Source organism: Buceros rhinoceros, unplaced genomic scaffold, assembly GCF_000710305.1.
Source record: "Buceros rhinoceros silvestris isolate BGI_N320 unplaced genomic scaffold, ASM71030v1 scaffold44557, whole genome shotgun sequence".
In the NCBI taxonomy this organism is placed as follows: domain Eukaryota; kingdom Metazoa; phylum Chordata; class Aves; order Bucerotiformes; family Bucerotidae; genus Buceros; species Buceros rhinoceros.
In genome coordinates, this window is record NW_010424788.1 from 7,054 (window position 1) to 22,149 (window position 15,096).

At 38.4% G+C, this 15,096-nt stretch overlaps 1 protein-coding gene across 1 annotated transcript in view; it reads left to right on the top strand.

Annotated features, from left to right (window-relative positions):
• TMEM56 (transmembrane protein 56) overlaps positions 1–15,073 on the top strand; it is a 17,274-nt gene extending 2,201 nt beyond the window's left edge. Inside the window, exons 2-6 of the mRNA XM_010140893.1 lie at positions 2,608–2,697; positions 7,157–7,215; positions 9,071–9,165; positions 11,240–11,313; positions 14,650–15,073. Of these exons, the coding sequence (XP_010139195.1) occupies positions 2,608–2,697; positions 7,157–7,215; positions 9,071–9,165; positions 11,240–11,313; positions 14,650–14,965 (634 nt within the window). The 3' untranslated portion in view covers positions 14,966–15,073. The remainder of the gene's footprint in view (positions 1–2,607; positions 2,698–7,156; positions 7,216–9,070; positions 9,166–11,239; positions 11,314–14,649) is intronic.
• Positions 15,074–15,096: the final 23 nt, after the last annotated feature.

Genomic DNA, 15,096 nt, shown 5'->3' on the forward strand with positions numbered 1-15,096 from the left:
CAAAACGAGTTGGGTTAACTTAAATTACTCGTAAGTAGAGGGTTGTTATTTTGTCCTATATTGAACTGGTGTAGGGAGTGCTCACACAAATGGTTCTGTTGGCAGTCCTGAAGGAAACTGGCACAGAGAATGGTTATGCATTTTTATCAGCTCAGCTGGGTCTGGAAGAGGGCATCTGCCTGGCGTGAGCTGTAGCACTGAAAATGTGCTGTTACAGTTCACAGGGTTTTGTCATCAAGCATTTGAGCTGCGCCTGTGGGCTGTGTTTTCCATACTGTCAATTTGTACGTTCTGACCTTCCAAGAATTAAGAACCAATAAAGTAATTGCTTCTGGAATCTTAAGTATGCAGACACTCAAATTGAGTTAAATATTATACTTCAACACAGACGTAGTACAACTCTTTAATTTGTTGTGCGTAAGTTCCCGCCAGCTCTTCTATAATACATGTTTGTACTGCTCTGAAGCAGTTGTGAAAATAGACATATTAAAAAATAAAGGAACAAGTATGCAACTTACCAGTGCAACTTCTTTCTTTGCAATTTAATGAGGAGTTAAAGGATGCAGGCTTTGCCACTAATTTCAAGGAAATGTACGGAGCTTGATAGCTTGACCTAGATTCCTTATTAAAATGGAGAGTTACGCTATTTCCCTTCTTCCGTCCCCTCTTCTATGGAGAAACTTCAAAGTCCAGAGTTAAGGAGGAAATCTGCTTGCTTTTTTTTTCTTTTTTTTTTTTTTTTTCTTGTTTGGCTTTTTTTCTCCCCCTTCGAGTGCTGTGCTTGTGTATAGCTTATATTCAAACACCAAGGTTTGGATAAACGGCCATTCCTGAGGCAAAATGCAACTGTAAACTAATGAGCTTTTTTCTAGGGTAAATTTTACTTCTTTCAGCCTTACCCTCTCCTGAAGATCAAAAATGCCAGGTAGTTTTCAAACACTGATATTGTATGCCATGCTTTGCTTTGTAAAGGAAGCAAAGTTCCTGCCTCTCTGTTAATTCTGTGTTACAAAAGCTGACATTTTAATGAAACTGAGTTATCATTAAAATTCTGATAACTAAATTTTCTTTAAGGAAACAAGCAGCCTATGCTATCATGGTTAGTACATGGTCTATCCAACTTGTTACATTTGACTGTTCATATAATATTAATCTCCACTTCTGTAACACTGTTGTGTTCAAAAGCTGCTGAAAGCAGCATGATTACATTCTTTAAACAAATTGTAAATAGACACTTTATGAAGTTACAGAATCTTCTACTGGAAGTAGATGTTAATATAACTTCTGGGAACAGACTAGGGATTATAACCTGCTTGTTCTTTGCAAAATCTTGTGCAAGATGTTCTGTTCAAATTTTGCATGTTAGAGTTTAGACTCCTGAGCGTGACTTATGCACATCTAAAATATTAATAACTGCAAAATACATGTATTTGGTATGTACACAGACAAGATAAGTAACAAATAGCATCTGTACATTTGTGTGCATACTGTTAATGCTGTGAATATGGTGCAAAGGTGTTTCTAATCACACAGCATCAAACTTGGAGTTATGTTTCAAATAGTCTCTGTGATCCGGTAGAGCTATTTGGCACATAATTTTTTTCCTTCCTAGTCACACCTGAGAAGTGGGAAAGCTGGCCATAGCTACCAGTATTAGATGCAGTTCATAGCAATGTTAAACCCATGGCTAAAGGAGTTCTTTAGACCCGTGCCTGTTGCATTGTTCTACCTCCCCAGAATACGTGTGGACTCAAAAGGGCAGGAATGGCCCTGGCCTGTTTGCTGGCAGAAACCCTGCCGGGCCCTCTGTAAGTAGGTAGTTCTCTAAGTGCCTGTTACCTTCAGGGTTTATCTCCAGTGTGTGTGCAGCCTGCGTACTTGAGACTGGTGTCTTTGGGGGGGAAAAAAAAAAATTAGTATCCAAGTATGGGCAAGGCAACTCTGATTACTGTGACTTTATATAGGATAAGAGGAGGATGAAATAAAGCTGTGAGCTGCTATTTCATGTGAACCTGTAGCTGTTGCACCTCACATAGTCAGCTACAACCTTTTGTTATACAAATTTTCTCTTTGAAAACCAGAATCAATTCCAGATGCACTGGAAATTCTTTTTGAAACTTTCCTTTTTTATTTAATGCCCCTCTTTCAAAAACCTGAACTTGCAGATTTATTACAGGTCGTTTGTTAATTTGGTACCTGAAAGGAGAAACCTGCTGCTGCAGAACTCGTTGGCCGATCTGAATACAAAACCCATACGGGTTTTCCAGCAAGTGGGCAATACAGTAGGTATTTATTAGAGAACTGGATGTCATATTGTCTTTAAGCTTTCATTAATATATGGGATAAGTGGAGGAAAATGTAGATCACGGTTACTTTAAGACCCTGCTTTGTATCTTACGGCCCTACCCCTCCACTCCAATCCTGACAGAGACCTTCTTTTTGGCTTTTTCCCACCTGTCATTGTGTGAGTGGTAGAATGTAGCGTAAAGAGGTGATTGCATCCAAATACCTCTGTGGAAGACAGTTGCGAATGCCTTTAGAAACTGAAGCAGAGCATTGGAAGTTGTGAATGGCAGCTCCGCCTTGTGACTGTGATCTCTTTTTCAGGACAGTGTCCACGTTCCACGCCTTGGTGGTCGGTGGGTTTTGCCTCTATATTTTGTTGTACGATGACGCTGTTAACGCTGACCGTCTTTGGTAAGGCATGTTGTGTTTATACGTGCGTGTATATATATATATAATGTTATGTTTATACAATAAAATAACATAATTGAGAAGGAAAAGAATCCTGCAGCGTATTAATTACTGAAATAATTGTTTCATTTCCCATTCAAATGTGTAGTTGTGATGTGTCCGTTTTTATGTCTGTGCTGTTTGATAATAACAAATTACTTTGTCAGTATTCATGGTATAGTGTATGGTGCCTTTCTGAAGTGGATTAGATAAAATACAAGCAATTGATTCAAAATAACGTATTAAATTACTAAAGTGTTGAACCAAGAGTGTAACTGTAAGTCAGCATGATTAAAGCTATGCTAATTACTGTAATAATTTTGGTGTGAGATTGAAATGTTGTTGCAGGTCTGAAGTGTGTGTGTGTGTGTGTGAAAAAGCTGGAGAGGCCTATTACATGTATAAAATATATATGTCTAAGTTGATAAACTAATTGCTCTAAACAGTACGAAAGAAGTAATGAATAGCAAAAATAAAAGCCTCTAGGTGATAGTAAATAAATTGAGACTTCACATTTACTAAATTTTCCTGGTATAATTCCAGGAAAAAATCAAATTAAGGAGAAATCAAACCGCTTTTCTTCTTAGTAACTTTGAGAAGAGTTATGTTAGGTACTTTTGTATACTGTATTGGAAACTTAATCTTTCTTATGGAGCCCTAGCATCCTAGATTATGTAAAACCATTAAATCTTAAAAGACAAAATCCATCTGCCTTTCGGGGATGCCCTTTTTTCTCTACTACTACTATTGCTTCTAAATAGTTTCTTCTATTTGGATATGTTTACAATGATTGCTATCAGTGGTTTTATTTACATTTGGTAGAGTAAGGAAAACTTTATATATAGATATTTAAAAATCTAGTGGAAATTTATCTTATCTGTGTGTTTAAATCAAAGCTTTAAGTTCATTTCGTGGCAGTATTTCTATCAAATTCTTGGTCAAAATTATCACGTCAGTGATTTCAGGAATTTGTCCAAAGTGCACAAAGCACACTCTGGATGTGGCAATCAGTACTTTTAGTTATTAAACTAATAATTTTAAAATGTGTGAAGTATCAGTTTGTTTATTTAAAACAGTTGCAATGAGGTGAATTCATGTTCCCGTGTGTGATTAAGTGCAAAGGAAGACCAGACATAATATTGCCCGTGGCTTTACTAGTACGTGTGTACAGCCTGGGGTAAAATACAGCTCTGTGTTAGGCTTTCTTCTGCCAGTGAAGCCAGAATCGTAGGTGGTTTCCTCAGAATTTGCTGATCTGCATTTTCTTCTAAGACTCACTTTTGCATTGTTATTAAAAATGAGATGGATAGCATTAGTCTATGCATTCCCCCATATGTCTTATTGGTTCCCAGTACACAGCAATTAAAACCTTGAGTTAAACCTCTTTTCCTCCCCCAGGCTCTTTTATGGCTTAGCTGTACATTAAATCTTAAGTTGCTTATAATTTTTGCATTGATTTGTAGCTGAATTCACACAGTCTTGATTTTAACTGAATGAGACTGAAGAGGAAAAAACCAAATTATATGGGAAATGCCAGATGGACTGTTGGAAGGCTGCTCAGTCTAGAATCTAATGCCCTTTTGAAATGCAGAGATAACCTGTGGGACTTGGCCATTTACAGATAGGAAGGATGCATAAGCCTCCCCGTAGAAGTCTTGTTATTAACAATACAAGGAACACTTGTGAATCTGGCTTCAGTAGTTGTAAGCAGATGTTTAGGAGTCCTTCACACACCTTTCTTGCACTGTTCTAGCCCAGGTACCCCGAACACGTTACATAGATGCTCGAATTTTAGACTACTGGGAGGGGTTTTGATCCACACACTGTTTCTCTAGTTATTTCCACCACCTTTGTGTAGTCATTGATTGTGTGACAGTATCCAGTCCGTTCTTGTCTGTGAGATTTTAAGATATCTATATCTACAGTGGAAAATCTGTGTGTGTCAGCCTAGCTTCTGGGTTCACACAGTGTTTAAATGCGTGGTGGTGATGATACCCGTATGTCTGATCCATTAAAAGGATCAGGACTCCTGCTAAGGTCTGGGGCTCAGTGGAGAGAGGATGCGGTGTTACTGTCAGATAATGCCTGAAACTGGATACGATAGATTGTAACAACGGATAATAAAGACTGGAGCACTGGTGAGTTACAGGGAAGCATCAGTATTGTGTGTGTGTATGTCTTTTTTGATGGTCGAGGACTTCTCATAATGCTTTGCCTTTTTTTTTGTGCACGTAATACAGACTAGCTAACATAGATGATGTAGAAATTGTTTTTATGGTGGTGAGAAAAACACGGTAGAAAATGTGGAGGTGGTAGAGATCAGATAAGGAGAGGTAGACGATGTAAATTAATCCAGTGAATTAGCTTCACAGAAGAGCAGGCTTTTTCAAATGACTGTCCACTTTACAGTCATTACACTTTTTGAAGGCTGATGTTTGATTACTGTTTTATACGAGCCTGTATGTGCAAAGAAGTTTGAAGAAAGTCAGTCACGTGGGCTTTTGTTTGTCACTCCTGGCTCTTGTTTGCATCAAAACTAGGCTGCAAACATCAGGGATCATAAGCTCCATTGTATTTTCTGTTCAAGGAGATAGGTCAGGAAAGCTGGAAGGTTTTAGACTAAATTCAAAGTTTTCCGTTATTTGAGATTGAATTGGGCTTCTCACATGGACCCTTCCTGAAGGGACGTGACAGATGGGCAGTGCAGCCATATATGTTTTTAGAAAGTCTAGAGGAGATTGTCGCAAGGTGGCTGCGCTCATGGAAAGAACGAAGAGAAGTGAGTAATTCTTTTTCTCATGTAGTTAAGTCATGTTTACCAGTGTCAAGGAACGATTTTCTTATACTCAGTCTTTTGCACCTTCTCTGGAGAAGAACATGAAGGTTCTTGAGTGCAGGCTCAAACTTGGTGATGATGCCCTGAAGCGCGTTGGGAGCATTTACAGGTTTGGTTACCACGTTGTTGCTGCTGCAGCTGGGAGCTCTGGTGGGAGGGCTGTAACTATTTAAAGAGTTTCTGCTAAGATTGAGAGCACATCCATCTATGCTCTGTGTCTAGCTGTGACTTTCAGAAGAGCTACACCTAAAGAAGCACTGAGCCCACAACCTTTGTAGCTCGTGAAACCAGGTTTTGAAGCCATGGGAAAAATGTTTCTGTCTCAAGCTGCAGTTAGAAGAGCCTCTATGGCCAATCTTAAGAGATGGAGTGAGCTCCAAGCTCTCCTGGTAATGTTTTTCCTTGTCTAATGGCAGAATTGTGGTTTTATGAGTCCTTCTATTTTCCTCTAAGCTGCCCTCTCACTCAGGGAAACAGTTTTAGATGCTAAGAAAGCCTTAAAATTTAATGAACAGATTGTAATAATACAGGAAATCTCTTCCACTGCTCTATTCCAATAGGATTAAAAAAAGAATAGCTAAGTAATACCATTTTACTGCTTTCTAGCTGAGGTAAACTTGGTATTGGAGGTGGCTGTAAGCACAGCTATGTTCCTTTTTTCTCAAAAGGTTCACAACAAAGAGTCTTTTGGAGTTTGTCTTGAGCAGTCTGCATTTTATAAATCTGTAGACCTGTCACTTGAAGCTCAATTAATACTTAAACAAAACGTATCTAGATTAGATGCACAACTTAGTTAACAAAAAAAGTTACCATCTTTATGAGGAGGAAGAGAGATTTACCTACCAAACTCCTCAAAGTAGGAATGCGCAGAGGGCAGCGGAGGAAAGAACAAATGTTAGCTGCTGTAACGTGAGTGCTTCCCTTCCCTGAGCTGTATTCACAAGTTTGAGTTTGTTGAACATCCTAGAGGAACTGGTTGTGTCTGTGCTACTAAGAGCTTTGCCTGCTGAATGTTTGGCATCAAAAGGGAAGGGACAGAAGGTGTGAAACTACTCTGAAAAGCATCTCCTTGAAGGTTCCTTGGCTCTGAAGAACTGGCAAATAATTCCTTCATGTCTCCTTCTACTCTATTTATCGCCATAAGCACTCATGCTCTTATGAATATGAAAAGCACCAGCTGAGCAAGATATTTTTGACATCCGTAACAAAGTTATAACACTGGCAGAAGAACAAAAATGGAGACACAGAGTGTCAGTTAAAGTGCTAACAGACACTGCCTGGCCTGTTCTCTTTTATCCTGTTTCCAGAGAAGGCAGTGCAGGGTACTTGCTGGGTTTCAGTTATACCAAGGCTCCTGGGGCATTCTCAACCTCAAGGCAGGGGTTAATCCTGATTTAGGGTATCAGATGTCTTATATCTGGGTGGATATTCCTGACTAGGACCTTTCTTAACCACATCTTGTAACGCCTTACTGATAGGCCAAGAGTAAGGTGACCTGATGGACGTTGTGGGTTTGATATGTATATGTCCTTTGCAAATTACCTTGTCCAAAAGGCTATAACTGTGGTTTTTTTCATCTGTTCGCAGGGGTGACCCTTCAATTGTGAAACTGAATATTGCTATTACCACAGGCTACCTCATTTCTGGTAATTATGCAATGTGTATATACACAACCTGTACATTTATACTGAGTCACCCTGCCTATGTATTTATACAGAGCCACTACGCCCGAGTTGTGATATGTGTACACACTACAGTTTCTGCCGTGGCTTTTAAAACTGCTAATGGAGTTGTGGGTTGTGGTGAAATCACAGGATCTTGCCAGATGATGAAATCAATCACAGATGTGAAAGATGCGATAATATCTCCCCAAGTTCTGAGGAAGTGCCACTGTGGGGCTTTATGATGGTTTGACACACAACCACCAACTCCAGCTCAGCTTTGGCCTTCAGCCAACTGAGAAGCTGTTAAAGCCTTCACTAAAGTGCCCTTCGCTCCCTTCAGAGTCTCTACAAGTCACAGCTCTTCTATCATCTTTCTTCCTGTGACCTCAGAATGCTGGCAGAATTTTAGTAACCTTCAATACAGGCTGAGGCAAATGATGCCCACCCACCTTTTAGTCTCACTTTAAGCCAAAATGTAGTCATATAAAACATGTGAATTTAAAAAATTATTTTATTGGTATGGCATTTATCTGTACGTATATTTTGTGTTCTTAATTTTTACAGTCAACTAAAATTGGCGTGGGAATTTTGGTACAAAATGCTTTGGAGCTTTCTTTTAAGGTGTGTGGGGATAATACTGCCTTATCAAAGCGAAATCTTTTGACTTGGACTATTTTCAGGGAAAACTTCTCATGTTAGGATGGAGTCTCTGATCAGAGACTGGGCCATGGACTTGATTATCTCGGACTAAATTTCTCACCCCTGTGTCACTGATAATCTGGTGATCAGAACGCTCAGCTAAACTATGGGTAATTTTAGTCTGTTTTTTCCATAAGAACTTTAGCTCCCTTGTTTAAATTCATTGGTATCTATTTTTGAATAATTATGCATTAGACTTTCATTATGAATTAATGAATCCCTTTGAAAAGAGACCTGAACCTGGCCACTCATTCTCTTTCCTTCCTTATATAGTTAATGTTTAATTATTAATAGGAAGTGGAGTGGCTGTGTCAGATGATACAGAGTCCTGCCTGAGCATAGCTAACATAAAAGAAATCAAGGCACTCACTGGAGATAGAAAAGGCACAGGGGTAAGGTCTTTGCTTTGGAACTTTGGTCGCTCCAGTCTGCAGTACTCCTCTGGAGGAAGCAGGGGCAGAAATTACTTGTTCCAGTACTGGAAAAAAAAATATCTGAAATCTCAGACCGCCATGGGAGATGAAAGAACTTTTCTGTCAGTATTGCCTTACAACATTAACTCAGGTCCACCGTATCACTTTTGCAATAATTGGAAAATTCTGATTAGATAAAGCAAACGTGCTTCTCAGTCCAAGAGCCCCTTGCAAAATACTTTTGGTAAAGGGTTCCCTGTTCGCTAATATAACTACTTTTTGATACAGAACTTCCCCGTAATAGATCCCTGCATTTTTTGCATGGATTTGTATATTGGCTATGCCCCCTATAGCCCCACCCCTTGGTTTTTTTTTTTTGGTCAATTGTTCCATATTATTGAGTTCCTATGTGTGAAGTCTTGCTATGAGATTCAAGTTCCAGTTCTTCGTTTCAAAATATTTCAGCTGAAGCTGTTGCCTCTGTAGTTCCATTGGTCTGGAAAGTAATAATTTATGGCAACTGTTGGAAGAATACTGTTGCTTAGTGCTTTTACTAAAATAAAGTCTTTAGGATAAAGATGTTCTCTACAGAGATAATTAATTCATAGAGTTTCTACTGATGCCATATGTTGGCATTTACACCTCTGAAACTTCGAGAAACACTATTCTGAGGTCAATGGTAGTATAAGAAATTGTTCTTTATTGTTACTTCTTTTCTCTTGCAGATTTGTTGCTTATTATTTACTACTGGAAGGCGATTGGTGACAAATTTTTTGTATTACATCACTTGGCAGCTCTGTATGCTTACTATTTTGTACTGGTGAGTGCTATATTTTCCAGTAACACAACAAACGGATGAGACAGTGCTGTTATAGATCTCATTTTCTTAATGTTTAGGAAGACTTCTTCACTGGTTAGTATATTAGCTTTGTGAAAGGCATATTTATATTTTCCGTCACATTACTTTCTAAATGGTTTGATCGGTCATTTGAGGTTAAGACATAACGTTACAGTCCTTCAACAAAAATGTGGAACTTAACTGCTGAAATGAAACCTCAGTTTCTGTCATAGGGAGATTTTGACAGAGGGACTTTTCACGTGGTTATAGTAAAGGGTTTTAAACAAAACCACGAGTCTGAATATTTAATTGGAATATCAGAAGGAAATGGTTTTGAGTTATTATATTCTGCTTGTGATTGTATTTGCAATACATTTGCAAGGCCATGGATCCGTGATCCATCACTCTGGTGAATGTACTAAATCAGCTGGCTGTGTTTTATCTGGGATGAGGTTTTGTTTTTTTTTTTCCTTTTAAATCTGATATGACACAAATTGATCCTCTGAGACTTGTTTAAGGTTACTTTGGTGGGGAAACAATGGATGATTAATGGTATATATCTATAAATATCTGTGGCATACATACATTGAAGGGGAAAGGGGAAGAGAAGGATACTTTTCCAGGATAAAGATAAACTTAGTTGCTCTTGGCTGCTGCTGGAATTTCTCAAACATGCCCATGTGACTTGGTAGAAATCCCATTGACCTCCAGTATAATGCTCCCGAATTTTTTCTGAGAAGCTCATTCAGTAAATAAAGAAATCTTAAGATGCAATTTACTTAATTTCCTACATTTCTTTTCCTTGCCTACTGTGTGAATCCCAAGCTTACAATATTAAAAGGGTTGAGATGCCAGATTACTGTCAGATTTCCCATGTAATGGTTTAAAGCGGATGAAGTACACTGATCTACTAATATTATCACAGATGAAAGTGAATTAGAGCTGAGTATTAGAGGAATGAAAATACCACTACCAAGGCTTACGCAGAAAATTCATTAGTTGTTGCTGGAGTAAATAGAAAGCGGAGCGTTAGTGTGAACTTCTTTTAAAGCAGTTACTATTTGGATATAGCTCTGCCCTTGGATATCTGTGTGCTACTGTCATTCTCTTCAGAGAAAGTTACTCATAAGTATCTTATTTTAAAAATCTCTCTTGAAGACAAGAGAGAGTTGGATTAAGAACACAGATCTTCTGTTTGGTGTAGTGCAAAGTGACATGAAATGCCCAAAGTAGTTGGTATTAGCATGCTCAGTGGGGGAAGGAGGAATCATGGCACGCACTCCATAGGTTGTTCAGCAGACCTGGTGAAGTTTTTTTGAAAATCCTTTTACCTCTACATCTGCAAACTGCTGCTTATGCAGCCGTTGTGTAAAGGAATACTATAAGGCAGAGAATATACTGTACCTTGTCACTTGGGGGAAGGTGCTCAGTTGCAAGGCGTATCGGTGTCATCGTACCATTTATCTGGATACCAGCACGGAGGAGATGTGCTCTTCCCACGGAGCACAGCAGAGACTGTGGCAGAGCTGTTAGAAAGGGTTTCCCCTGCAGTGAGGAGGAGAGAAGAAAGGGCTTTATGTGCCCTTTCTGCTGCCGAGTAATAGCTGGTAATTCATCTTCCCTTTGGCAAATTATGTTCCTCAAAAAAGGCAGGGACGTTTTTCTTTAGCTTACAGTGTTCCTGTTTGGGCTTGTTTAAACACCGAGAAATAAAAATATTTGTAATTCTCTTAGACAGTAATAGTATGATTGAAATTATAACCTATGACTACTTTTGCCAGTCTTCTCTAGCTAGCTTTCCATAGTCACTTAACTGTGAAGATGTATTAAAAGTAAGAAACTGCTGACTGGAGATTCCTTACAATTTCAAAATGAGCTTTACTACAAAAGCTGCAGTTGTCTGTTAGGTAAGTGGCCAGGCTGGCAAACTGGCTTACTATCAGTTTTAATAAAGAAGTTGAGATGTCGTATCATTCTGTGGTTACTTGGAGACTTTAATCAAGGTTTCACGTCTACATTGTTGATTTTTGTGTGTCTATTTTGTTTTGCTAACCAGAGCAAAGGTCTGTTGGCTTATTTTGGAAACTTCCGTCTGCTTGCAGAGTTCTCCACTCCTTTTGTCAATCAGCGGTAAGTGGTTAGGGAAATTTTGCATAGTTCTTATAAATTTTAGTCTGTATTACTATTTCTGTCATTTTAGGAAGGTTTTTTTTTTGTTGTATGTCTGCTGAAAGGGAATTTGTATATATTGAGCTAAGGAATACTATGCAGAAACCTTTTTTGCTATGAAAACTTTTTGCTGTGATAGCTGCAACAGTACAACAACTAATGTATTCACCCTCGAGTTCCTCTTTAGAGTAGACCAGCTTTCATATGTAATGCCAGATTTTTATGAAACTACCGAACAAAGAAGCTCACAAATAGAATATTGTTTATTAGCCCTTGTATGTTCATGTAATTATTATAATAAAGCCATAATTTTCAATAGGCGTTATTTTTTAGTATGATGAACCAGGAAAAGAAGCAAGATAACATTGTTAACAGAACCCTAGAATGGAATTGCATGCCTTAGATAATTTGAGGTTTATTTTGCAATGCTGCACATATATAGGTCAGTATTAATATATACATATGAATACACAGAATAATATAAATGTATATTCTTTATTTCCTTCAAAAATAGTTCTGGAAATTACTTGGAGCACTTTCAAGCACTAGAAATAGAGTAAAGCACCAGAATATATCTGGAATGGTTAAACTTCACATTTGCGATGAGAGAGGGAAGTGGCAGAAAGCTCTTCTGCAGAGCTCGGTGAGAGTCGAAGCCTGCCATGGCTTCTGGTTATAGTGGTGCTGCTGGGAGTATCAGAAAAGGAGCATGATAATGTCATGTACCACAGGCAGGAGCGAGCAGTCAGCGGAGTTTCATGGTGCTCTGAGATGCTCCTCTTCCTCCATTTTTTTGCAATATAGGATCAGATCTTCCGGTGTATAAGATGCCTATTCCTCACCCATACTTTTCGGGGTGTATTTCTACTTTACTGATCCTACATGCATAGCATCTGATTTCTTTTCTAGATGTCTGGTAGAGAAAGGATAAGGTTTGTAAGGCAAAACAGGAACTGTAGTCCTCCGGCAAACAGGATGTCTTGAGTATTACCTATTGCTGCATTGTGACTGTACACTGCTTTGTGACTGAAATGTTTTATGAGACTATAGCATTCCTCAAAGAATAAAAAAGATGGCCCTGAGATCCCTTTTGAACGTGAGCTTGGCAAATTCACCTTAGAGGAGGGCAGGGTGCGATGATAGAGCTCTCCAGAGGTTGCTTTCATTTGCCCAAGTGCAGCTGAGTAGGAGATTATAGTCTAATATGTGCACAGGAGTACATAAACGCATCTTTAAACTTATTTTACTAATACAGGGAAGAGTAAGAAAATGAAGAAAGTTGGTATTATATTCTAGGTTTCTATACTGAAATTCATGTCCTAGTGAATGGCCATTCTCTGAATTGAGTTCTGCCAAGACCGGATGTCATCCTGGGCTTAAGTGGTACCTGTTCTGATGCTTACCTTTTAGACTGTGGCATTAGGAAGTGTCATGATACCTCTGACTCTTGAAAGTAATACATGTTGTACTTTTAATATGTCTGTGGTGAGATCATGTGTCTTTGAACACCAACATCCATTGCTTTCTCAGAAAAACAGAAATCTCTGTAGGAGAGGATAAAGTCCCTTGCAGTAAGGGATGTCATCACATTAGTTTACAAATGATTTTTTTTTGTTGTTTTTGTCATTAAATTTGAAAGGAACCAGACCCTTAAGACAGGAAGTAGTGGGAATGATAATGACTTACATTATGTTTCTTGTTCGCATTCTTCGTATTACCGAAAGAGCTATTATTAAAGTACAAATTGATATTCTAATCTCAGAACTGTCTCTGTATTTCCTGTCTGGGTTGTTAGGGATATCTAATTGGAGGTTGTCTCCATGCCAAGCATTTAGATCTGTTAATGTTAGTATCAGCATTTATGTAACTAATTATGAGCTGTGGTGGGTAAAATGTAATGATACCTGACTTTTATTTACTGACTTAATTTGCTGGGAGAGGGAAGTTGCGAAGCAGATGTGCAGTTATCTATGTTGGCTCATCACAGTATATTCTAAAATCTTTTTTTTTTTTATTTTTGGAGTCTGCATTGTATATATCTATGAAAGTACAGGCTTTGATTCTTAGTCAGTAAGTGTTTCTGTGGTGAGGAATCCTGCTTCCAGGCTGGACTGCCACCTCGACTGCCTGGATTTTAATAGTCCCAGTTGCACTCTTAATTAATTCCTGGAGTATTTCTTAGGCCTGGATGTCTGGCAAATCTTTTTAGTATATCTGTAATTACCTAGGTTGTAATCTGTAGATAATTAAATTAAAAATTACTTTAAAAACCAGTTTTAGAACTATTATTTAGATAAATGGTTTTACTCTCCTATCTTTGTGGAAATAGACTGATTATTCCACTTTTCCTCCCCATACCCCATCATGACTACAGGGATTTAAGTACTTTCCTCTGGTCCTGTCTTTAACCTGCCATTATTGCACAAATTTTCCTTGTGTTTATTCTGGATTAAACGTGAATGCTAAAAAATTAGAGAAGTTTGTTGTTCCTTTTTCTAGGAATTCAGCCTGCAGGTTCTGTGTGCTAGGCAATAGATAAGTTTTGCCTGTCTACTGAAGAATTAATATGCAAGAATTGTTTTTTTTTTTTTTCGGTAGTAGTAGTGGAAGAGGGGTTTTTTAGATTTATCTTTTTCATTGCATAACATGCCTAGGTGTGACACGGTGCAGTGCCATTTACGATGTCTGGTTCTGAAGTTCTGGTCGGTAGTAGTAGTGGAAGAGGGGTTTTTTAGATTTATCTTTTTCATTGCATAACATGCCTAGGTGTGACACGGTGCAGTGCCATTTACGATGTCTGGTTCTGAAGTTCTGGTTTTGGGCCGAACAGAAGTGAGAAAATCCCAAATGTGGGAAACTGGAAGTTAGAGCTCTATTTAGGTTACCATATCCATATGCAATGCTAGAATTGCTTTCAGGGAAAAAATGAGACTTTCACTTGCCCATTGGTGCAAACTGTAGTAACATATAATAAACTTGTATTTACAATTTTCAAAGAGAATTTGAATTATAATATATTACACAATAGTCACTGAAACGCATACTAGTTGTCAACTGGTTTACAATTCCGATCAGAATTTTCCATGTGTTATTCCACAATATACTGGATATCACACATTGCTGAAGTGGGGGGGAAAAAAACGGCGGCCAAGCAGAAGAATTTGCAACTAAGCCAAGACACAGTGCAATAATTTAGAAATTATAGGGGTAGAAGAAATTAATAAATTGAAATAAAATCCTTTTCTTAAATGAGATGGCTTCAAGTCTGCCTGGTATCTGTGAACGCTTCTTTTGCAGATGGTTTTTTGAAGTACTGGGATATCCCAAATCTTCAAAGGCCAACATCGTCAATGGTGTGCTGATGACAGCTGTGTTCTTCGTGGTGAGGATTGCCGTCATGCCTGTATATTACAGCCATGTCATTTCTTCATTTGGAACAGAGGCTTTCCAGAGATTAGGATTTGCAGCCCAGAGCGCCTGGATTATCTCAAGTGTTGTCTTGGATGTTATGAACGTGATGTGGATGGTCAAAATTGCAAAAGGATGCCACAAAGTCATTTGTCTTACTGGACAGGAGGAAGCCAAAACTCTTAGAAATGGAAAATCTGACTAGAAATCATATCCGTAAAATGAAAATTCTGCTATGAAACTAATTTGGGTTCACTGAAACAGGGCACTTTTCTGCCATGGAATGCTCCTCTTACGGAAACAAGGTATTACCTCTACACGGACCTTACTCTTTCC